We start from the raw sequence: 27933 nt of genomic DNA on the forward strand, positions 1-27933 counted from the left end.
TTATATGATCAGATTAAATTTGTCACCTTCAGTACTTACTCTGCAATTTCTTCCATACATACCAGTCGTTGAATAAAATTTGATTATTTCCCATATACCAGAAGTGATTTTGTAATATTTTCAAATTTCAACCTAAAATGCATCTACCGAATTTCTAGGATGACAGACCCGCTAAAATCTTTCGTTGTTCCTGATCCATCCATAATTTCTTCAAAGAATGGCTGCTAAAATATTGATTACATCTCGTTAGTTATATAAATTAAAGAATGAAACCATTCTTGCTAGATTTATATCACATTCCTGGAAAACTCTCAAATTTAATGTTGTAATGTCTAGAGCTATGATTAGTAGACCGATTAAAAGTGGACTTTATTTCATTCTTCTCGTAGGGATATGGTGAGGAATCGGCCTTCCTTCCAAGGCATAACCCACGGCAATGAATTTCTTTATTGTTAATTCGGCTTTTAACATATGTCTCATGAGTGTAGGTCAGCTTCAACACATCTATTATGTCACTTTATCCTACTGAGCAAGCAACCATCGTGCCGTCGGGTCTAGTCATCTTCGAGATTTCATCTGTTGATAGGTACGAAATTTGCTTCTCCAGTTTGTTGTCCCAATTGGCTACTCTCTGGAATGAATTGTTACTCTGTTTGATCATTACTAAATCAGCTTACGTACTTTAACTGTCTTAGAACTTTTGAGCTTAAATCTCATTTTTCCTTCCTCCTCCTAGCCACCACATTCAACAATTAATCTTTTTTCACACTCATTATTTCTTGTTTCTCAACTCACACCTCACACCTCACACACCCTATGTATTCCAATAGCTTTCAATTATTCAAATAGTGAGGACTTCATATGATTAAGAAATAATTCTAATATTCTTATCTAGAGCATTGAAAGCACACCCCAAAATATTTCTAGCTGCGTATTCATTGAGACAAACAATTTCTGGGGGAATAAAATAACTAAATTATAAGAATAAGTTCTTAAGTACGAGGTTATATTGAAAAATTCTTAGCCTACTATAGAACCAAACAAAATTTCAATAACAAAATATTTTATTACTCAACATATTCTCTTAATTGGATACATTCATTACAGGGAAACTGTAACGTCTCTAGATCTTTGAAAAAAATGTTTCTTCTTGCTCTGCAAACCAGACCTCTACAGCTTTCATTACCTCTGAATAAGGGGGGTGTTCTAGTGATTTAAACCCTAAATCACGAATTATTTGCATGGTGACATGAGATTTGTGTGCAGGGGCGTTGTCCTGCAAAAACAAAACACTTTTGGATAACTTTCCACGTCTTTTCTGTTTAATTTTGTGGTCAGTTTGGTCAGTAATGTCAAATAGTATTCTCCAGTTACTGTTCTACCCTTATCCAAAAAATCAATCCTGATTACTCCATGGCAATCTTAAAAAACTGAAGCAAGAACTTTTTCAGGATATTTTTGGACACAAACTTCTTAGGTCTTGGAGAACCAGAGTGTCGCCACTCCATCGATTGTTGCTTTGTTTCTGGATCGTAGAAATTTACCCAACTCTAATCCGTAGTAACGATTCAGTTTAGGAAGTCTACATCGTTTTCAAATCGAGCACAGATCTAACGTGATGCTTCTACCCTTGCACGCTTTTGGTCAACATTCAAACATTTGGGGATCAATTTTGCAGCAATTTTTCTCATGTCCAAATTGACGTGAATTATATGATGAACGCGTTCGTATGAAATATTCAGTGCTTTAGATATCCGTTTTAGCCCAATTCAACGATCTGATAAAATCATGGAATGAACTGCATCGATATTGTCGGGGACTGACACAGAAACTGGCCTCCGATCGGTCATCACCCTCAATGAAAAATTTACCTCTTTTGAAGCTTGCAATCCAATTTTTCACGGTCGCATACGAAGGACATTAATTACCAAGAGTATTAAGCTTAACTTCGTGAATCTGCTTACCTCTCAACCCTTTTAAATACAGGTACTTGTTGATGGCTCGCTACTCCAATTTTTCGATTTTCACAATTTCGGTGGACATGTCTGGTCTAGGCTAACTACATATCAAGACATCCTCGTAATGATATTTCTTTTATTATATCGGTGGTAACAAAGAAGTGGCATAATCACAAATACCGCTCGAACATATCAAAATTCAAAGTACTCCATCTCGGAGAAGACAGAGAAAGCTGTAAGAGATATTTCCAGATTTAAATGATAGTCATCAGAGACAATGATGTGATCATGGAGAACTCATGAAATTTTGAGAAGTCGTTATTATGCCAATATACATTATCATCGACTGGTTCTTCTCTTACATCTAAAGATAATACATACTTCATAATGTTTTTTGATATATGAAAAACACTTCTATTGGATAATTTCCTACCTAATTTACAACCAATTTCCTTTAAAAAGTATTTCGTTGATAATCCAATGGTTTTATGAAGAAAGCGAATAACGCGGAGTCTATTCAAAGTTGGAAAACAAGAATTGTCGAGCAATCATCCAAATTCATACGTCATATTTTTTGTAAAATATTACGTGAAAATGTAATGACTCACTGCGAAATTCTGTTTGTTAGATAATATACAATCTCCAACTCAATACCTATTTCAATATCGTATTCTTTTTTAATTCTCAATTTCTGATCAAATCTAATGTCAACCTCATTATCAACAATAGAACTACATAGAAAATAGCTTAATTATTATTAGATAATCTGTTGGAAAACATGAATACTTATTCTATGTATGGAAATCATAATTTAACTTACAACTACTTATACTAAACTTTCTCCTAACTCGTTGAAGCTCTTGATAAACACTCAAATATATCCAGAGAGGGCAATTACTAATTCAAAATACTCAAAAGCATACGTATAATATCTGTAGAATTATTTATCTCACAATTCCAATTATCATTAATTTATTTGGAAACATATGTATGTTCTTGATTCTGTTTACAGTTGGATATAGGTTGTTCTTGCTTATTATGATTCGGCCGCATAATGTGATTTATGTGGAATTATCTACCTTTATGAGTTTAAGACTTTATCGGTATTTCTGAGTCTCTAAAATAATTTGGTAGAATATTATATCTTCAGTTACTCATTGTGAGTTCATTATAATTTACTTTTTTCATAAATGATCGAAATACATTTGAATTGAAATCTTTCAATGCAAAAACAATACAAAATTTATGATACATTTCAATAAATATTATGAGATGTAAGATGTATGGTATTAACTTCTTTTGTGGTGAATGTTATAAATTGTCTCGATAACATTCTTATTTGCATATTTATAGACTTCCAATAGAATTCCTCTCTGTTGAAGGGATAGGTTAGTTTTAACCTTTTTCCGGGTGCCTCGTCGTCCTTTGGACGCCAGACAGATTTTTATTAGGAAATTGGAATTTTTGATGACTTTTTGTGTTCAAGTTATTTCACCTGATATTCGTCTCCATTAACAAAAAAGTGGAAGTCGTTCAATAAACAGTGGACAGTTATATGATTTGAAAATTATCAACTTCCGTCCATATTCTATGTCTAACCCAAAGTAATATTTTTTCTAAAAAATGTAACTCAAGATTCAATAAATGTTAGACCAGACATTGTATGTAGAAAACATTCCAAAATAATATGCGAAGATTATTTGAATGTCATGGAAGGTGTTTGCAAAGGCAGTTCGTAATACGAGTACATTCTGTTATGAAAATATGATCTTACTTTGAATAAATTCATTCAATATTCTGTTAATTCATATTTTTCCCATCTATAAATGATTATTCTCATAATCATGAAAAATTAATTACCATTAAGATTGAGTTGGGAAGTTTAAGTTGCCACATAAAGCTAGTATAAGGAGGTACATTACTATGTACAAATATATAATTATTTCCAGTAAAACCACGCCAACTATTGATCCTAATTCCAAATAAACATATTTGTATCCTTCCAGTTCATATAATGGAAAGCCAATGAGTTTTTATTTCCGATACCTTCATGGATAATTACATTTTGAAGTTTTGGTTACTGGTTATCGCAAATCCTAATTTTGTTAACTGAAATACGAGTAGCTGATTGATTTTAGTTGAATAGTATCAATTGAACATTTTTATGGTATAAGTTTCGAGTACGAAGTTTTTGAGAAGCACTCACACTTGCAGCTATTAGGAGTTAGCCTATCATTGAGAGTTCCTAAGTCCTCACATGTAATTTTTCTAGAGAACTTTGTGACTTGTTCACTATGTCGTTCAATAAGAACAATAATTTTTGAACTCTATACATCTGTTAGTTTATTATCATTTATCGAGCATCAAACAAAATAACAGAGTAATGAAAAATGTACCTAATATTTGATTTGCCCATCCAAATATCAAAGTTTATCATTAATACGCGTAAATGGATTTTCAGCTTTACAGATTTTATAAGGGTAAATTCTGATACTGCTAGTAAATAGCATATGATCCATTATACCAATTCAAAATTCTACGGATACAAACAAAATTGTTCATAACTATTGCATGAATTTGGAGAAATTACTTTTCTGAAATCATTCGTTAGGCTTTGTTCATGTGATTAAACAAGATTCAAATTTCTAATTTCCCAGTTTTTTGAAAATCTCCTAATATGCTGCACTGTGGAACAATAAATAATCGATTACTGCAAAAATCTGGGTTTCTCCTGTAAATTAAATACAATTTTTGATTCAAATTCATTTACAGGAAAAAATCAGTTCCTATATTGCTTTACTTGAACCTATGACGGTTGTTAAACCATAAGGTCGTTAAAAAACAGTAAGGTTTAATGTAGGCAATCTAGATAAATGTAGATAAATCAAAACGTGTAGAGTAATTCACAATTACTCTAATTGGAAAGCGTTTCGCAATTCACTTTGTAGTGTACTTTCGATATCTGAGGATGATAACCTGATAATCGAAACACACATCACATACTGTTTTGTAGTGGTATCAATGAAGATTATGAATGTCACTATCGGTTCCAGAAAATTCTTATGGATACCGATTATAATAAATATTCGGTGAGACCTACATTTTCCCAGTGCATTACAAGCGAATTACTTAGTAATATCATTATTTGTCGTTTAATGAAAAAGACTAAGACAAACCATTTTAGTCGCAAATTCTATATAAGATTGATTGTGTATGTAATTTTTGGCTCTTAATAATAACACAATGGGACTTTTTGGTAAATCTTTGATAACTACTCAATAACAATTAGGGAATTTTAAGAATAGATTATACAACTAAATGAGTATCGTGGAAGAATTACCGCACAAAAAGCAATGAATATCAAATGTTCTCATAAATCATATTTTAAATTTGAAATATCCAAGGAAAATTTCATGCGATGATTAAAAACTATGATCAAAATCTCGTTCTGGTTTGGAATCCGTAATCAGTTTATAAGTGATCTATCTGAACCAGGATGATAGTTTCCGAAAAGCCCTATGGTTGTTGGTACTGGCAATTTGCAATTCAATGGATTAATTTAGTTCTCGAATGGTTATAACTTATCATAATATTTCTCAAAAAATTTTGATTATATAGAGCTGAAGTAGTCAGTGCTTGTTGTCTTTCTGCTGTTTATTTTGTAATTCAACACAAAAATACATTTATTCTTAAGCTTGGTTTATGCAGTCAAAATTAAAACTAAACTAAAATTAAACTGAACTTTCTTGATGTTGATTTTTGGCTCACACAGTAAGTTGACGCATTTTGTTTTCTCATTTCATTTCTGTGAAATGGGTCTATCAGTGTTCCATCGTAAAAAGGACGTTGCCGACTTTCAGACATGCAGCCAAAATTGAAACTAAATTGAAATTGAACTTGGTGTTGATTTTTTGGTTTATGCAGAGGCATTTTTTTTTTCAATTTATTTTTTTGAAATGGATCCTTTTTGTTATACAAATATAGAAAGCTTCTGACACTGTCTATCAGTATTCTATCGTCTGAAGGACATTGCTGACTTTCAGACATTGTTTTTCCCTTTTTTTTTTCTCATATCAGTTTTTATAATAAAACATTAAGACCGAAATCGGCGCAATAACGCGAATAATAATTTTATTACCAAAGAACCAAAGGAATCAAACCTGGAAATTGGAAGTTGAAGAACTTTCAAATTAATTTTAATTTAAATTTAATTGTAAATTTTCTGCATAAACTACAAGTACCATTTCAGTGTCAACTAGTAATTTGATTTATTAGTTTTATGTTAATTTTAAATTTTGGCTGCATGAACATACAGGGAAAACGAAAGCAAAAGAATTTGAGTATATCATTCATTTTCATTATTTTCAGCTTTCCTCAAAATATTTAATCTGAAGTTTTCAACAAGATCTGAATCACTAATTTTCTTAAATACATTTTATAATTTGGAATATCAGTAAAGTTCTTTTAATATCAATTGCAGATTATATAAATCCTTATCGTCAATTTTGTTTTATCTACCATTGGCGTAGATACCTGATTTTATACATTTATTATTTTTATAAATACTTTTAAAAATATGTCTAAATTATGCGAGAAAGTATTCGTTAAAAGAAAGTCGCATTATATATTGGACGGCATTACACGCTGTTATTTAGGCAGATGCACTTAATTGTAGTCCAACTTGGACCTTACTTACAGTATTATTTTTCATATCTTAATTTGGTATGAGTGCCGTGCATATTTATGAAATATTGATTGTTCCTCGCATAACTGTCTTCAGCAATTGATATTGGAAGAACTATAGAAAACTTACACTAATATCGTGAAAAGTCGTTGCGCGTTTAAATTTCATTTTCTTGTATTTTGTATGAAACAACTCTGTCCATCGTTTAACAAAAATTATATTATATACCATTTCTCAATGCGTCGTGGTTTATTTGAAAGTGGGACCCAATCATTAATATCATCAACTTTGCGAAGTAATTAATAAGTTCTTATCGAGTATATTATTCATGGAGACGTTATAATGAGGGATTGGAAATGACTTTCCAGAGGAATATCAGATGTTGCTTAGTTCTCAACAGATCTTTAATAATTCAATATAACAAACTAACGTCCTTTGTTTGGTAAGAGGTAATTATTTTGATTAAATCCTGAGAGGCCGCATCTAGTTTGCTTGTAAGAATACCGCACACTAGAATGCCGAATGCTTTGTAGAAGTTCCTATATATAAAGTTACTCTACAACTGTCGATTATTGTTTTTGGCAATTATCTATGTTATCATTATGTTATTGACAAATCATTATGTTATTGACAAATTGGTGACAGCGATCCTTTAAGAAACCATGTTGATTTTTCATTTTTTGATTAAATGACTGTTCATTATGAGTATGTCAATAAAATTTATTAGTAATACATCAGAGAAGTAGATAGAGGCACACAATTTTTCAAAATTAAAGCAGTAATAATATTGTCTTCTTACCTAAGTTGCTAGGAATGATAGGAAGTACAACGTTGGGAAAGATGAAATATCAAAACACTGTGAGGGTACTGGATGATTTTAGGAAAAATATTTCTGTAAATTTTCAGGAGCACCATCAAGTATATCGGTAGAAATAGTGTTTGGCCGTTAAGCATCACCCTGTCAGAAATTTTTATAGAACCTCTTTTGATATTTGTCAAAGAAACATTGATTTCAATCAATGTTTCTTTGACACTGGTGGTAGAAAAAAGTATTTTCAACCGTACTACCTTACGAATAAAGTTTCTTCCTTTGCAGGTGTGAAATTCACTCGGCAATGGACGTACTGCTCAGTACCGCATCCATAATGAATCTTTGTTTGATTTCTCTAGATCGGTACTGGAGCATAACGCAAGCCGTTGAATATTTGAAAAAACGAACTCCAGTGAGGGCTATAGTGATGATTGCAGCTGTCTGGGTATTGTCTGCCTTAATATGCATTCCACCATTACTTGGATGGAAAGTAGCAAGACCAAAAGATGAACAGTATCCTAAATGCCAGGTAGGTGATTTTTCCCACATTTTCATGAATTTATTTAATCAAATGCTATTATAAATATTGTGAGCTAGCGATTGAAGAGATAACGTTTACGTAATTGTTAAATAGTTAGAAAAAACAACTGTACTAATTATTATTTCGAATTAAATGAAACATGGAATGATAAATTAGACGCAATCTATGTACGAATCATAAATATTGAACTCGTCAATTTCTTCTGTAACCACTGTTTTAGATTATCAATATTGAATCCTATTTTATGTTGTTGAGTTATGTCTAGCTTTTCACTTTTCACATTAAGCACCATATAACATCATATTATTGAAGAAATATGCATAAAATGAATGAATACCAACTACATGGAATACAACACTAACAATTTTCCACTGTCCCCAGAAGGATGGAGCGACTGTCAGCAAATAAGTGTTACGTATTATAGTGATAGTGATACTAAATATTAAACAAGAATTTATATGTTAGTAAGCTGAACTTTTGCTATATTGAATTATCACAAAATATGTCTATGAATTTGATATTGAATATGAGTTCTTCCGCTTGTATTTGTAGTTTCTCAATAATATGCTTCCAATCGGTATGTTCCTATTTTACTAATTTTAAGATTTTTCATGAAATTTTTGCAAGGAATTAGGCATCAAATAATTTTTTCCCAATTTTAAATAGTTTAAAGACATTTTGATGGATGGGAGTAACAAGTAAAAAATGTTAATCCATTATTAATAATAACAATATTATTATCAATAGAGAATATTTCACACAGTACATATTAAAGAGGTTTTGTGGAATTTTCACAGCTTAATGAATCTTAAAATACTGATTTTTGTAGAAATTTCGATTGTAACGCTTCTATCACCTCCACTTACTCACAACTCACACCACATGCATGAATATTGCTACTGATGGTGACGGATCTTCCTCTACAGTTCAAAGTTCTTAATATAGAATGTCTTTAACTGAATTTGGAGACGATTGGAGTGAATACAATGTTGTTGGCTTTCAAAACTATGCAAACTGAGAAAGAAAAAACTTCTGAATAATTGTTAGACATTTTCGAAAGACTGATTTGAATACTGAGATCAATATCCTCAGTTTTTTCAAGGTTAATTACCTCAAGGCGCTTTGTATAAATATGTGTCTTGTTGGTGTTAACAGCCAGAATGATGATAAGTGTTTACGAGCACCATCCCATACTTTAGTTAATTTAAGGACGTGTACGAATATTGAGAATTACATGAAACTATCAGCACAATTTTGAAATAGAGTGAGCAGAATCATCAATCAAGTTTATACAACCAGGTACAACTAAATTTCATCAACAATTGAGCGATTCAAGAAGTTCGTGGAAAAACCTAACAGGCCGGACGGCATATTACTCTATCAGTGGAAATATATTGAATGCTATGCTTAGCATCCATTCTCATTGCAAATGAACAGCAATTGATGCAGCTGGAAGAACGAGGAATCGGTGTACGAGGCATGTCTGGTAAGTTTCTCGTTTAGTCTTCAGCTCTTCCAAATAATAGTTGCCGTGTTTCTTCTCTAGGTGTTTACGTATGCGAAAGAGTTTCCCTCTAATGAAAATATGTTCTGCAACTGAAACTTGAGAGTTAGTACTCAACAAAAAGTCACTGGGGATCAGATCTGAATATTTTGTTAGGTCAACCAATTCAAAGTGAAATTTGTGAGTTTAAATCACAATAAGCTGCTAAATAAAAAAAGGGGGTTATCATGACGAAAGATCACTTTCTTTTTATTCAAATGCGATTGCATTTTGCGATTTCTTCCTATACTCTAAAAACCAATGTTACGTATACTATCCTGTCATTGTCTCACGTTTTTGAAGATAGTCGATGATTACAATCGCATATTTTCGGTGCGGGATCGTCTTCTATAAAAACAGTTTTTATTTCTCTCTCTTTTCGAAGAGATCGATACAGATATAATTTACGAGTATAGTTGTGAAAATTCACCTCATTTCACTTAAATCGCATCAATAAGGCCTGAGAAATGTTCATTCGAATGCGCTTTTTGTTCAAAGAGAGCAAATGCGCACCCATCACGTGGATAGCTTACGCATGTATCATTCTTTGATCAGTATATGACAAATGAACTCTTTTTATATGCCGATAGCTTCTTGTAACATCTTATCTCAATTCGTTAACAGTGTCTAACTTTTAATTAATTTGCGTAGATGCATTGCCTTTCAATAACGTATATTCAAAGAGAGCTCGATATTGTCAAACAGCACAAAATGGCAAAAATTATAATGCTAATCTCTCAATACACCTGAAAACTCATCCGTGGCTTATATCTTGAGATTAAGGTCGGGAATTCCAGACAACCCTCATACACTATTATTCAACAACAAATTCATTGAAAAATTTTGTATGTTTCTCCAGTCATCATATATTGATAGTATTTCTTCTGAAAATGACTCTCATTACGATGTATTACCTGAAATTTGAGATACACGAATAAAAACATATATTGATAATTGGATATGGCTCTATTGTTTTTTTAAATATTGTCCATTAAGATAAAGACACTTTTTCATACGTTTGAACCAATTGTCGAAGCAATTTTTCCATTCCGATTAAGGTACATCCAAAACATATGATTTGAACGCATCAACGCTTATTCAGATGTGGAAAAATTCGATCTACAGAAAAAGAGAAATAATTGGGTAACAATCAAAAACTATACAGCGGATGACCCATCAATTCGATGTTTTGACTGTCCAGAAACGTTTATTTGAACTGAGGTGTGAGAGCTCGTATTGTCGTGATAAATATTGACTGGTATTTTGCTAGTTTTGTTGAAATAATCTGACAAACAAATGCTGATAAACAATTCAGAATTTAACGTTCTACAATTATCTTATAGAACGAAAATATTGTCCCTTAGTTCCCTTTGCTTCGAAGTACGTCGGGTGCTAACAAATTCTGTTAGAATTCAGTTCTATTTTTTTTATCGTATTGATGATCTCTTTGTCTAATTTCTAAATACTGAGGTGTTTGCTCTATGTAGACAACGTCACAATTAGTACTAGGCACTTGATATATAATATAACTTCCTATGTTTTTTGGTGTTTTATGTTTTAATGTATTATGTCCTCTATGACTTATACTAATATCATATTTATTGAAATAACTCTATAATTGTTGGGAAAGTCCTTGTACATATGGTAAGGAAAAATGTTTTATGTTTTGATGTTTCGTTTCAGTTTTGTTTTTAAATTGATTGTAATATCTGTTTATTCTTTTCTTGAATATGTTATTTATCATTTTTTTCGTATAATTATTTTCTTTCAATGCAGTTTTTTCTTTTTGAATAGGTAAACATCTAAATTCGGGTTCTGATAGCTGGATAGATCTATTAGCCAAAGTTATTATCATCCCTTTCACTCCAATAAATCCTTACCAATCAATTTTAATTAACTAAGGACGCATTAGATGTACTTTTACTTCAACTAAACTCAAATTTCTTATTTCGTAGACCTTTTGATATGTTTATATTTCCTAATGCTCTCGATATTGAGTCTTCATCTTTCTTTTGGAAAATTATTGAAAAAATCTAGATTTGTAACAGAAGAGAACTAAAATCAAGAACATTTAGAAATATTAATTATTGTATTAGATGACAGTAACATTGGGTTTGACTCACCCAAGCAAAATAACAGTGTATTCTTTCTTTTTTAGTGAACAGAAGTGTACTATGTTGAAATGAACAATAACATATCATATGAAATAGTTATTCAAATAAAAAAATAGGGTTACTCATAATGAAACAAAATTTTCCAATCTAAAAAATATATAGTGATCGTTGATTAAGTATAGTATTATACTCGCGTTTAATGTGATATTATGCACTCGGTTAAAGTCACCTCGTAAATAATAACCTCCATTATAAACTTGTTAATAATATACCATTATCATGTAGTCGGAAAATCGAAGTAATGAAATTATTCTTATCGGGAGAATTAATTTTCTAGCCGGTTCAGTATCATAATAAAATCAAGTTAATTTTGGAGTTTTCGAGGTCACATTCTAGGTTCCATTTATGAAGGTGTCATAATTCGTAAATTAGAACTTCTGATTTTACCAATAATTGGATTTGTTAACTTCCGATTCAGCCTCGTTAACCATAAACTATAAAGAAATATCTTCTCCTCGAGTCAAAGTGAACGTTACTTAATCAACTAAAGTTAACCTAACCTTACCTAACGAACAAATGGTTCGTTAACATCAAGGGACAATTCCCAATTCGAATATAAATGATAGTTAAATAGATAAACAGGTTGAAAACAATTATTTTCTTTTTTTTTCATTCTGAACGTCTTTTCAAACCTAAATGAAGCTTCTAACTCCTAAAACTGCGCACCCCAAATTAAAAACTTTTGACTTATTGAACTCAGTTGCAAAGAAACGAACCGAAGCTTAATCAATACAATTATTGTTAAGACCCGAAGTTATATTTTTTGAAATCTAAAATCTCGATATTTTTCTAAATTGAAAACGCCGAACTAATTTGTTTTACGTGTTATTTTATCTCAAACTGGTTAGAAATGGCAGTATGGTACTATTGAGAGTTTTATATCTGTATATATATAAAACTAAATTTTTTTCAAATTTCCATTTAAATTTATTTGTTCTTTGAGAGACAACACAAATACTCTACATACGAAATGTAATATTCTAGCCGCATATAACGATCATTATTCACTTCTTGCCTAATTAACATTTTATATTCTTTGAACAAGATACTTTCCTTCTAATCGCCTTGAATAGGACCAAAATTCCCAATCCAACGCATTGAATATCGCAAATATGTAACACTTTTAGATATAATCCTACATTATTAGTATCAAATTGCACAATATTATTTACTAAATTGAGCAGCATTATTAGTGGCGAGCTTTCCGTCGCCGCAGGCAAGTAATTATCGAGTTCTTCTCACTTGCCTTAAGCCAAAATGTCGTATATATTATAACTATGAAACTAATTTTGTTAGGTTACAATAATGTGGCGGTTGACTATTTGGTACGTAGAAAATTAGTTGGTGTTAGTGTGTTGGAGCATTGCCAAGTGACTCTAAAGAATAATTTACCTCTATTCAAAAGAAGCACTATTCTTAATTAAATATATATATATATATATATATATATATATATATATATATATATATATATATATATATATATATATATATAACATCTATGGAAAATGAATTTAATGTCGCTGTTAACTCAGTGTAATCAATCTGGAGGTTTCGGGTTCGGTGTTTTTATGACATTTTTCCACATGATTACATCATTACAACAAACATATTAATACAATAATAATATTTCACCTTTGACTGTATTTAAAAACACAAAGAACGTCTTCAAATTCCATTCATGGGAATGGAATGATTATAACAGCCAAATAGTACAGATATTTTCATCCATTGTGAGATCGTCTACTAGACACAGCGGAATTATCACCATGCTAACAATTCTGTCAAGGATAGAATTGTAACCTATCGATATGTTGGTTCATTGTTGTTTAACGATGTATTGGAATTAAAGACCCTTGATATAAGAAGGTACAAAAATATGAAGGAAGCCAACCGAGACGTATTACCGAGCGTTAATATAATCGCATCAGACTACTAACTCCGCGATACCGTTTTGCTGCTATCAAATTACCAATGAGTGGAAAAAGAGGTAGACCTTTTACTATGTGTATATTATATCGTCGCATCCGAGCCTCTTGTATCCTTTAATTGGTAACACGCCGTCATCCAGAGAGACGTGATCTGAATTTTCCAGTAATACAACCCACATCTAAATATTCCATGTCGACCTTAGCAGAATGACATGGAATATGTGCGGATAATGATACGAAACAGCACCATCCATAGACTCTAGCGTACTCACCACAGAACGTTAAAGTTGCCCCTGAGTTTCCACACGTAGAAATCGACTAATGTCTGCTTATTATTTTCTGTTTACAGGTAAATGAACTTTTTTGTTAATATTATCGCTGTAATCCTGATTTATTACCAAAAGATCAAAATATTGTTTCTACACGGTGTAACACTTTTATGTCACTGAGTATAATTAGACAATCTAAGTTCATTATCATCCCTTTTAATATTAATTTCACAACATTTGTAATGTATTACTAACAAAAAGCATTGCAGCAAATATAATTCAAATCATTTGATATGGATTTCGTGTTTTAGATCTATGATCTTTTGACTTAAACTTATCTTTGATCTGATCAGGCAAAATATATTTCAATGTATTGCCTACACGGATAATGATTGTTATTGAGATAGATTACACCCTAAAATGTAGCTATGGATACTATCATAACAGTTACTTCCAATCAAATTCTCAAATTTAAACAGTGGTTTGACAAAAAAGATGACGAATTATTTTATATCAATGGAATGAAAAATGAATATGGGAATTAACTCAATGCTCGTCCAAGTATTGTATTAACACAGTTAAATTCAATACTTCAAAAATATCTAGAAGTTTTCTCCTAGCGTTTACTCGGTCGTAGAAGATCCATAAGTCACATGGTGCTTAATGTAGTAAGGCGGCCAAGAACTTTCGAATCGAAAGAGAATGCACTTTAATGGTGCTATGTCCTCAGAAGTTGAAGAAACAATAAACATGGCACTGTTGATTTTCTGGAACGAGTTGGGTAACTGGTTTTGTATTAAGAGTTGCCAATACTCCTAATTATCTCTAGTAATAATTTTGTCAAATTCTGTAAAAATTGAAGCACTATTTTATATTATTTGATCAAAAGTTTCAAAACATACACTGATCTCATTTTCCCGTTGAAACGCTTTGTATGGACTCATAATATACCCTTAAATAGTCAATCGTTTATTTGAATAACCAAGTTTGTACACTTGCCTATATTCATCTGTATATGAGGTTGAAAGACGTCTCGATCTTTCCTTGTCAGTGATTCATTCCTATCTATTCATTTGTGAACAGTATTCTGGGAATTTGAAACCAAAATTGATGTTAAATCGTTGTTTGAAAATCATGTTCATGACATCATGACATACTAGATACACGATCTTGCTGAAGCTGCTTCAGCAGCAAAGTGACTAGCCGTAACAAGTTCAAACTTATCATTAGCTCGTTATAGAAGGGTATGAAATATACTGATTGAGGTAGATGCAATATAAGAAATTGATGCTATGGAAATTTTCTCACAGTATTTTTTGCTCATACCTCGTGGGTGAGTATGAAGTCATGTTATGTATTATTAAACTTTGTTCAATAATGAAATATGTATTTTCCACATATCCTATGAATATTTTAAAATATAGTTGCGGTTAAAATTGTTCACATTAATCAATCTATATCAAACTTTACATAGTAACGCCATCACAAAATAATATTTTTTGGAAATATGCCCGGGGAAAATAAATTGATTTGTGAGTTTGTCATAGAATATGAATAATATGTGGAATTTTGTTAAATTAACATTGTTTACAGTATAATATCGAATATGACATTGGCAAACTGTTAAACGATTTCAAGTGTATACAAATTCAAATTCATATCAATCTCATTGTTATCAGAATTACCAGCATATTTACTAACCTGGTCACAAAGTACATCACTTCATAATTTTAATGGATGGCAATGCATAAAGTTGGTCAAAATATGCATGCAGTTCACTTTTGCTGAATATTATGAAATTAGGTTGATTGCTTTCCATATAAATCCAACATGAAATTTTTATGTGAAAATTTGTGGTAGATGAAAGTATTTTGAGATTTTTTATGAAATTCAGTCAAGATAATATTGCAGTTTTTAAAATTAAATAAAATAACCTTTTTCTCCATTTCTAAATCAGTTCTTCAATTTCACTTTCTTACTGAAGGATATTGTCGAGAATGGGATTTCCTTATAGATGTCACAATCAGTATCTATATTTTCTGTGTATGATCACTGATAGTGTTATGCATTTTTCACTCTAAGTTAATATGATATTATCAATCATCTATCGAGCTTTCCCATTAAAATGTGGGTTTAAATGATAATGAAAAATATGAGTCGATAAAGGTATGATGAACCTATTAAACTTTCCAAATAATGTTTGATATTGTTGTTATCGTAATATCGCAAAAAGGAATCAAGTTCATTCAATCTTTGCTTTGATCTCTCAATATTGAATTTTTCATCCATCAATATTTAATCAAACATTTAGTTAGGTTAGATTAGGTTACACAAAAATTTAATAGGTATCGCCTTTTTTTTTAAATTTTTATCTAGAATTTTCCTCGACAAAAAGTAGTTTGATATGTTGGATATGTTTTTGAATTATATATTCTGATGAATTTCTATCTATGATCTATGATCAGAGCAGACAACAAATGTCCTTTTTCTACACGAATAAACCAAATGAGGTGAAGTGATGAAGTTCAATTCACAATTATAACTTTACAAAATGATCTACAATGGTTCGTTTGAAACTGTCTTATGAACTAACTCTCTCAGATCTCGATTTTTCACAAAAACCAAGTATATACAGAAGCTCTACCAAGTTGTAAAGAAATTTTCCACATGTTTACGTATTCTTTGTGGAAGCAAATTCAATCGTTTCTTTTTAGCATTTCAGAATTAAAATGATATCACATTTTCACAGAATTTTTTCAATTTACCATCAAAATCTAAGTAGCTATGACGAAAATTTGTGTTATAGTAATGTTTTTAATGCAGATAAAATCTACCCAGAATGAGTACGTATTTATGTATACTTGATTAATTTACAACTTGCAGAGGCTTAAAAGATCTGTTAGATCTTCGCCTCTATTCAGGTTCCCAAATCAATAGCTTCCTATTCTAAATAAAATTTTTGTGCATCCAGCTGCAGATCTACGCAGTTCACTTCCAGTTGATGAGCACCAAGCTTCTCTGGTGCCTTGATACTAGCAAGTTCTAACCCTCAGAATCTGCAGTCTTCTTTGTTTCTGTCCTAACGTGTTGTCCCGGTAATCCATTTTTTTTTTCATTTTTCCTTTATTAAATTTGATCCACATCTCATCGGTCGTGCAGAAGAGCTATGATATTAACAACAAAGTAACTTAGTTGTGCTTGAATGGCTGCTTGACTATTAAATGTGATTATTTTTCTCTAACTTCTTCATTCTTTATTGGAAATGACCTTGCTAGGTCTTGAAATTACGTGAATTTCTTCTTTGAATTGGCCACAGAATATATTATTCAGGAACTTGGCTCTGAATTCTGGAGCGGTTGCTAGGCTGGTTATATTACTACAAGCGATAGATTCATATATGATGATAGGTCTCAGGATACCTGATGGCTGATGGATATGAAGATACTTGGATTGCAGTCCCACTTTTCACCCGTGACGTTTCTGGATATAATTTGAGCCAATTCTTCTTCGTATATTACCTCTGGTTCATTCCCCACTAATTCGCAAGTTAGTGTAATACCTAAGTATTTGAATCCTCTTCCTTAGACCTCTTCTTCTCGATCCATTCAAAAAGACATGGGATTAAGTGAATTTTTTCAATGAGGCAATAATAATTGTTATTTGGTTCAACCTGCCTAGACTCTGGAACAAAGAATATTCTCAAACTGACCTCGCTCAAAGTGAATAATGCAATAAATAATATACTAAGATAGCCACATTTGCTCAAAATAAACCGCTTTAGTTGCAGATAACCTCGTTTGTTGGAGATGCGTAGAAAGCTTTTTTCACAGTATCGTTTATACCACAATTGTCACTTTCTAAGAGACAGCAAAAGAAATTACATTTATTCTTGAAAATGTGTCTGAAGGAAGAAACCTTGATCACTTATTTGTCATCATTGTCTTCTTCAAATAGTTTTGTATCATGCTGATGTTCTCAAATGATATTGAATGATTATATAATGATTTTTATAATAATTTGTGACGGATCTTTGTTTATCTTGTTTTGGGGCCAGATAACCCTTGATCTTAGTAAATTTTCTGTAAATGATACTTTTTCTCTATCAGTTCCAAATAATTTGAAAAACCTACATAAATGGATTAGTTAACATTTTTCATATATCACCAAGAATATCTGATGATTTTTAAGTCATTCGATGGGTGAAATTCCAATATTTGGAAATTTATTTTTGCTGAAAACATTGAAATATTCAACAAATTTACTTAATAGTATTTTCTGACGTGAAAGGAGAAATGAGAAGAGTCGTAGAAGCCAAAATATAACAATAAAACCAATCTAGTGCAATAACTACGAAATTAGGAATGATGAGTGAAGTTAAGTGAAGTACGAATATAAAAAAATCGCTACTGTGCTTAAAAAGTCAAGAACTAGAAAAGAGCAGGACTAAAAGATAGGCTGCAAATCAGGTCGAGATATTTCTAAATACTAGGAGTAAATAATTAAACGGAAATGGACGCAGCCACAAAATAATGGAAGAGTATAATAGAAGGCACTAGAAAAGATAAAAGAGAGAAAGAATTAATGAATCGTCAGTATAGCCAATATAGAGGGCCAGAATAGTTTACAAAGACCGATTAATTCTATTCATAGTAACAACTGTTTATTGAGTAACAATAAAGAAAAGGCCATATTGTGATGAATGGTGATATCTTGGAAAAACACTGGGGATTGAATATTTTCATGAGTAATGTAATAAAATAACGGAATAAACCTACCTCCAATAAAATCTTTACCAAGTGCTTAAGATGCTCTAATTATTAAACGGGGTATCAATTTCAATTGAACCGTTCTCCTTACTTGAAGTCCTATAAAAAATCAAGCTATTACTTAGCTAATTAACACTTAATTTGAAGTTTAAACCTGATTATAGCATATGGCTATCACCAATTACTCGATTTTCCTTGACACCACAATTGAAAAAATTAAATAGAATTGTTAACATATATTTTTTATGTGTGCTTTGTAATAAGATATTTAATGAGAAGTAGTTAATTTCATCAAATTTTTTCTATGCTGCTCATTATTTTCTATTGCTCACAGTATATTTTATGAAATTAAAAACTTCCTTCAATGTAAAAACTTGAATAACATATTGAAAAATAAAATGATGAAATCATATATATACTTGATTCTTATGTACGGAATGGAGGCAGCTACTTAAAAAAAGGCACTAATGAGAATACTGGAATCCTTTTGAATGTTGATATTGAGATATCATGGACAGATAAAATCGTGAATGAAAAAGTTCTACGCAAAATGGTAACACAAAGAGAATTATTGACCACCACAAAAACCCGCAAATTATAGTATTTCGTTCATGTGGTGAGGGGACAACGATACGAATTCCAGAGATTGATTATGCAGAGAAAGATAGAAAGAAAGGGAGGTATAGGACAACGAAGAATATCATGATTGCGAAACTCAAGGAAGTGGTTCAACTGACCGTTAAACCAATTATTTAGAGCAGCTATGAATAAAATAAAAATGGTCATGATGTTCGCAAACCTTCGTCCAAAAATGGCACTTTAAGAGGAAAAAAAGAGGAGAATTATCCATTAATAAAATCTGTTCACAAACTGGTCCAAAATAATGAGAGAGAGAGTGAGAGAGAGAGAGAGAGTGAGAGAGAGAGAGTGAGAGAGAGAGAGAGAGAGTGAGAGAGAGAGAGAGTGAGAGAGAGAGAGTGAGAGAGAGAGAGAGGCCTTAAGTCAAACGATGGAGACATTTTATTCGACGAATTTATCTTTATTTTATCTTCATTTTGGAATATGTTCAAGTGAAGGGCACTAGCTATATATTTATCGATGATCAGAGGTTCAGTTATACTATTTATACGGATATGAGCCCCAAAACGTACCTCCCACAACTACTTAGTATTCAATTTTATAAAAAGACGTGTATTTTCATTGCTGTAGAAGAGACACATTTGTTTGATAGTTGAAAAAACGTACACTGATCACTAAAGCAAATATTGTGCAGAATATTCTGATTTTCTCATATAAACTTGGAAGCTCTATCATAGTTCCACAAATTGGTTGAAATTGTCGTCAATAATAATTTCCAACTAAAAATCATGCTCCAAAAACTTCAGATTGGATAGAATAATATTTTTTTGATTCCTAAAACTTCTTTACGCTTATAATTTTTACTTGACTTTACTTTACGGCTTAAAATTTCAGTGGTTGATGTAGATTGGGTGAAAACCAGCCTAAAATCTGTCTTTAAAAAATAAGTATTTTAAATATTTTTTATATTACCCGAGTAGGTTATCAAATCGACTCCTTGTATACTGAATAAACCTCTTTTTTCAGTAAACAAAAAGCCAATTGGCATACAGTAATACAATGAAAAAAATTTTCAAGCACGTTTCTAACGGCCTGCATTTATTGAAATCGAATTATTTCGGGTTTCCAGTCAAAATATGTGTTGAGATCGATAACTCACTTTCCAGCATCATCCTGTTCAAAAACCAGTGTGCTGGAAAACTAATTTCTTCTGTTGAACAGAATTTTCCTCACGGATAGCCTTTGATACCCATCAACACAATATATATATTGTGTTGATGGGTATATAGAGAAATGTTCACTAATTACAACATTAAATAATAATATCTACTACTCAAATTTCTATTGGATGGCCGATTTGAAAATATCCGGCAACTTTTCTTCTGTGAATAACTTTCCAATAGTTACTGGACAGTGCATTGAATTTTTATCCAATCGAAATTCTGTACTCAAGTTCTGGAAAATTCTGTGAATGTGTTGGCATTATTTCAGAAAATTCTTTTCCCTTGATAAAATACACTTACATCATTGTTTTATCTAGTTGATTTCCGCCAAGGAAGGAGAGTTATTTATGTATACACAAATACAATTTTATACGTCTGCAGAAACTTTTAAGAGAAAAGAGAATAAGGGTTTCTTCTTGCATTTGATTTGCATCATTCAAGTTGAATGCGGGCCAGCTATTATTCATTATATCTATTATAAATGTTGTACTGAAGTGATACATGATCAACTTATAATTCCACTACGTCATTCATTGAACTAATGAAAAATTAACACATTTTAATAGTTTAAAATGAATTTTGTTATTTCAAAATTACATCGATTTGAATCAAGAACTATTTTGACACACTATCTGAAAGCATACAAATGAAGATATTGAAATAATATCTATTTGGAAGCCACGGAGTCGATCTAGTTAAAGTTTTAGAGAAGTCTGGTATTCCATCTCAATATTATTTCTATTACCGTGTCTCTGATTCTCTAATTGAAACTCCGCTAGTTATCTATCATCTAGTTAGTATATGAATCGAGTTTCTAAGTTGACATTCGTTTCTTCATGGATTAAATTTTAATATCTCTGTTGATATATGAAGTATGCGTATTGTGATGTTTTTTGCAATTATAGTTTATCTTTACTTAAATACACGTGATAGTCACTCCCTCTAATTTATTTATATTGAGCCAAATACTGTACACCACTACCTAATTCATATAATAAATCCACTCCTCACTGAATTATGTTGTAATGCTGAATTCTATTTTCGTTTAACTTGTATTACTATACTTTTCTTAAAAGTCTACAGTTCTCTGTATTTATATTATTATATTTTTGAGTCTTCTATGGAATTATCCATTTTGTTAGAGTTTCCTGTGCTTTACTCAAAATTTCAATATTTCCCAAGCAGACAGGAGTGGCCAACACAAGCGTGTGATGCGGAATAGTATTAAGTGTTATTTTTTATTTTATTTTTAGGGGTATTCGATTTTGGTTAGAATCGTCATAGTTATCTTCATGGATAAGTCCAATCAATATTCTATATATGTTCTTCTGCCATATATATTATTTGTGAATGATAATTTTCAGTTGAATAGATAATAACTAACTTACTATAAATGTGAGAGGACTTAAAGTCCTCTTGGAATATTGTCGACAATGACGGCATATAAAATAACAATGCACTATTCATTTATTTATCTGTTTCATTCATAATATTGAATTGAGTTGACAAATAAATCTTGAATTGGATTTTTTTCATAGCCATATATACATTACATGGAAAATATATATACATATTCGACATTCAATGTCAAAGTTTGTAGACAATACAAACTGGTTGGTGCACCAAAATATGAGTCACAAATAGACAATGTTTGTCTTGTGACGTGATTATTGTTGAGAATGCCAATCTAATTGAAAATTGAATTCAATTATACATCTCTGAGAATAATTACGAGTATCATAATTACAATTTTATTTCGCCTCGGTACTTGATGCCTGGGTAGAACCAATGAAATCATAAACTTCGTCGGCATTGCAAACTGGATCGACAGTTTTGTATGCCACAGGTAACAAGTGATGTATCTTGGAATTAACACACATTTAACAAGATTTTTGTGGGAAAACATCGAGAAATATGTGTTTGTTGACAGTATTTTGCTAGTCCATGATTTTGCAGAAATTTTATACATCTAGTGTTTCCATTTACTATAACTGAAGTGTATTGAGATTGGAAACTTTACATTTAAATTTATCGTACAAAAGCCTGTTTATCTCTTGAGCTACTATGATAATGTCCACAAACAACGACTTTTCTGAAATTTGATATCTGAGAAAGTATTGTAATTATTTGTCACCTACTACAATACTTTTGACCTCTACATTGTTTATATTTATACAACACTTGACACTAATGTGCATCTTTTCTGCCATGAACTACTGATCTTCTTTGATTCTTTCTTCTAAAAAGCAAATTAATTTTATGCGGCGATCTCAGTATTGGCTTTTCCTGTATATATGCTACTCAAGAATGTCTTCAATCAAATTTTCATTCTGTAGACATGCATATAACCAGAATAAACCAGTTCTTTTATTATAGACTAAGTCGCATCATTGTATGATCCAGAATCAATCGATAGATCTTTCCGATCATGAAACAGTAATAAAAGGAATTTTCGGTAAAAAATTCTAAAAAATTTGAATATCGTTATTCAAGGTCTGATTGGGACATTTTTTCTTGTGATGCTGAATTCGAAATAAGTCTGGAGGTCAATTCTTTTCTCCTTAGGTATATAAAAAATGAGAAAAATAAACCCTGGTCCACTAGAGGCTTACGTATCTCTGGAAAGAAAATGTGATCTTCATCTCACTTGAGGAAATTTTCAGACAGCACCAAATTTATGTAAAAAAAATCGTATTTGAACCCGTTTGACTAATCCGTGAGGACGCTTTCAGAGCTATCCATTTGTAGTAAGGAACAGTGCCTTCTACGCTGTAAACGAGTTGATGTTAATATTGATTTAACTGTGTAAAGTATAATACATATAAAAATTTACACATGTACATTTTAAAAGGTAATATCGTTTTTTATTGTAGTTTTCGTATGTATAATACATATTTAGATTTTATTTTATTTGTGTATTCATTAAGTTATTCGTGTGTTTGGTTTTTATTTATTTATAAGCTCTTTTCTACAAATTGAAGACAATTTTTTGAATCTCTCTCAAAACTAATGATTTCGTTTGCCTTTTTACAGATAAAATATAATTATATCTATCGAAAAATGATGGGTTGTCGGCATTTTTTCATTCCTAATAACATTACCAAAGGTTTAAAATATTTAAGACAGTCAAGCGCATACCAAAAATGTACGATATTTTTCGTAGGAATTGACATGTTTAGCACTGACACACGAGAATTTTATATATCAGATAATTCATTTCTCCAATCTTATTTATGTCCGTTCTGCGTTGTCTGAAATTAAAATATCCCAATCACAATTCGCGTTGCTTCTGTAATCATGTGTTTCTCCGCGGAAAATGATACAGACGTGAGCCCATAGGTTTCCTCTTTTTTAGTCAGAGTTGAAGATTATCTCAGGAATAGCATTCGTCAGTAATTCCAATTACAATTCCATCTACTTTTCACTCATTCTATTCGTATTTCTGTCTATACTACGAATCCAGCAAACTAGATATCTCAATCAACTTTGCGTAATACATATTCTTTCATGTGCTCTCAATATTTGATTATTGATAATAAATTTCTGCAATAATCATTTTTTTATAGAAAAACGACCAATCTACCTTCAGTCGTCAGCTAAGCAGAAATAACATCGACTGTATCTACTGTTCTCGGTTAATTTCAATATTTTTTCATAATTCGTCTGTATTCTTGTAGCCTTTCTAAATAGAAAATATTAATAGAAAAATTAGCAATTTCAATTATTAATTCTTTGGCCCCAGGCCAATATTGAGTATTTCATCACACCATTCCATTCACAAACATACTCATAATTACCCCTCAAGGGTGCGGCATAGTGACTGGTCGTTAACAATTATTCTTTATAATCAGTAACTTACGTAATACGTTGAACATAAATGTATCGAAACTGTGTCAGTTTCGTGTTCAATATTCTGAAACAATTTATCACCAGCTGGATATATACCGAAGCCCATAAAGTTGGATTGAAGTTATTTTTCTCCAAAGCGTTTATGATATAGCGGATATGTTGTATTGTTGAGAGAAGGAATTTCCGCAGTGTTTTGGGTAATAAAACTCTCCCCATTCGAGGTATTGCGTCTAACATGCGTTGTGAATCTGAGATAAGGACAAGGTTATGGGAAATAAAGAGAAAGTGATAGAAAGTATATCCGAATTATTTTTGTTATTTCAGTAAATGGTGAATGTCGCCGGAAAAATCGTAAACATCAAACTACGGACCTAAATAAACTATGAATAAAAAATGAATTCGATATAATTTATTGACTGATAGCTGGACAATGTGTTGAAATTCTGAGCTCACTGAACTCATTTCCAGTAAAAAGTTCTAATTAGTTTCTATTGAGAGTATTACGAATTTCTAATTCTATAAAAATTCTTCCATTCCAAATATAATTGCAATATTGCAATTGCCGATGTCTTCACCAACAAGGATATGAATGTGATTTTTGTGTGATTGTGGTAATGAAATATCTAAGTGTATATTCATGAATTTGAAAAATGTGTTACGTCACATCATTAGGGAGGACTATAAAAATGTGACGGTGGGAGAAGTTCAAAAATTCCAAAAAATCGTGTGACGTAATTTATGACGGAAAAAACGGACAGAGAATATTATCGAACATTTTCCCGGTGTAAAAACTCCAGTAAAAAATCAAAATAATAAGATATATGCGCTTTTTCCAGATACTCTTGTAAATATTATTGTTACAAACACCAATCAAAACATACAAGCAAAAAAAATTATCAGAGAGAAAGAGATGTCACAACGACGAATTTACTTGAAATTAAAGCATGGATTGGTCTTCTGTATTGAGCAAGTATTCTAAAATCTTATCGTTTTAATCTTGATGAGCCTTGGTACAAAAATGGTACTGGTATAGAACTATATCGATTAACGATGCTGGAACAGATATTTCGTTTCTTATTGCAACTTGTAAGGTTTGACGATTTGTCTACGCATCAAGAGGCAAACAATTCTCAGTAATTGCAAATATTCCTTGTGATTACCTAACTATAGACGAAAAACTAGAAGTGTTTCGCGGAAGATGTAGTTTTCTCCAAATCTGCTAGATAAGGTATAAAGGAATTTGCATATATAAACACAAAGACATTTTATACCGTTAGTATCATATATACCAAAGAAAGATAGGAATACTTTAATAGTATAAGTAGGATATGACAATCTCGACGAAAAGATAAACAAACTCATCATAATTATAGCATACAATAAAACCAAAGGAAGAGTTGACTTTCTTTATAAATTGTGCGCAGCATATGATGTGTGAAGAAATACTGGCAGATACCCGATGATAATTTTTAAATCGTTACTCATCGCTGGTGTCCATAAATTTTTGTTGTCAATGTAGCAAACAAATTCATCTCGAATATTCGAAGAAGGAAGTTTTTATAGACTCTGGCATTTCAATTAATTGGAGGTTATCTTCAAAGTCGGATTACTGAGCATATACCAACTATTATAAACCAACAAATTGTGCGAGTCTTGGGACTAGAAACACCTCCTCCTTCCCCGCTAGAGGATACGCAGACGCTGAGTCTATGGTGACAGGAAGAAATATATAACAACACGATTTCCTTGTGTAAATTGTAAAAAAATTGTTCGCTGGAAACATCGATCACATGTTTGTTATTATTGTTCTATTAATGAAAACGAAATAAGATTATGACACATGACATATGACATACGTTTTGTTTGCTGAAATGGTTTATTCATAATCTTTATTTACGGCCACCATTGAAATTAAATATTCAAAAACTCCTATACATACGTGAAATTACTAATATTGTACATACGCCTAAGAGCGTTCGAAAAATAATAATGCTTCTAAATGGTTATTATAACACCCAAAAGAGTGCGAAAAAGTACAATGATTTTCAAATGGGAGACTTAGTATAATACTCTTTTTTATTTCTATAATCATAAGTAACCTGAAATAATTTTGTGATGTGTGTTCTGTCAAAGGTTGGTCAACTGTGATAATTTTGTACTGTCACTAAGAAGTGTGAAACGTCAACGTCATTTTGAAATTTTTTTCTCAAATTTTGATTGATAAAAAACTGATTGTTAAGGTAAATACACATGAAAGAAGAATCTGATCGTACTACTCATGAAATTGCAAAAATTTTTCGTGCAATTTACCCAAGTTAAAACTTGCTTCCGGAAAAGTCAAAAAAATTTAGATGTCATATGTCGATTCTTATCGCATATTTGTTGCAAAAGTCAAGCCAATGTCAGCAACGTTATTCAATGTTGAAAACTACCATGAATTTATTATTACTAATAAAGTTATCTTTTTTCATTTGAAAAGTTTATTTTGTTGTTACGGATTTATACGAATTTTCATGCCTTAGATGTAAAGATCTGCGACAGGTTAATAATGAATCTTGTGAGGAAACAGGTAGGACATTGAACAACATACGTTATGCAGACGACACGGTTAGGACACCTCTATTAATATCACACAAAAACCCAGTAAATACTTACAACTCCTACCTAATCTCAATGTATGTGTATCATAAGAGAGATAAGTGAGATACATTTCATGGGAGGGCATAATATCACCTACGAAGAGATAGAAAGAGAAACAATGAATCTTCATGATTAATGATTATACGATTGTTTCATCCACTGAGAATTTAATTTGTTTTTGAGTTTGTGATGAAATTTTAAATATTATTATGAAAGTTGAGATCAAGTCCTTAGAGACAATTCATTATACACAGATTTTGGCATGATTTGAAATATAACTAAATGAATTGTGTGATAAATTACCAGTAAAAAACTGCATAGTCTCTTTTTGGTATCGGAAATAGATGCAGGATGGTTTTGATAGTTTGTTCTTAGAACGTGTTAAATGATTAACGAAGAATTTACAATTTTCAAATAAAAAATGTAATGAACTCATTGTGTGGAGTGGAGTGGAGCACACCATAAAAAAAGATGGGTACGCTCAATATAGAAGGAAGAAAAATCCTAGAAAAATATCATATTCAGGCAAAGAAGATAATTATCTATATATTCTTTTCAGAGAATGCTTCTTGGATCACCTCTTGTTTGTTCATAATATTTGATGTTCCTGTGTACCTAGGAATTATACCACTAAAACTTATTAATTGTTAAATTGTGAACAGTAGTCATATGAGAATCCAAGGTATTGTATCGTAAAAACTATCAGTATTAGATAATTACGGTGTGCAAGTTTTGCATTGAAGTGGTTAAAAGAGAATCATGTATGAAGGTTTCCAAGATGGTCAACAGAGGAGCTTACCACAATCATGAGCTTTTGAAGTGAGTCATCGCTCAAATCCACCAAAATGTAAATGTCGTTTTCATGCAATATTCCATGAATTATCTTCGAAAATTTAATGGAGGGTGATCACATATTTTTTATGTGGCCCTGAACAATTGAACGGATTTTAATTACTGTGATTTCG

The 27933-nt window shown here is 31.3% G+C and overlaps 1 protein-coding gene across 2 annotated transcripts in view; it reads left to right on the forward strand.

The window, feature by feature from the left end:
• The window catches only part of LOC130891180 (alpha-2C adrenergic receptor), a 962342-nt gene that overhangs the window by 260536 nt on the left and 673873 nt on the right, over positions 1–27933 (forward strand). For both annotated transcript variants that reach the window (XM_057795779.1, XM_057795780.1), the window contains exon 3: positions 7739–7982. In XM_057795779.1, coding sequence (XP_057651762.1) covers positions 7739–7982 — 244 coding nt within the window. The remainder of the gene's footprint in view (positions 1–7738; positions 7983–27933) is intronic.

This window comes from Diorhabda carinulata, chromosome 3 (genome assembly GCF_026250575.1).
Source record: "Diorhabda carinulata isolate Delta chromosome 3, icDioCari1.1, whole genome shotgun sequence".
NCBI lineage: Eukaryota > Metazoa > Arthropoda > Insecta > Coleoptera > Chrysomelidae > Diorhabda > Diorhabda carinulata.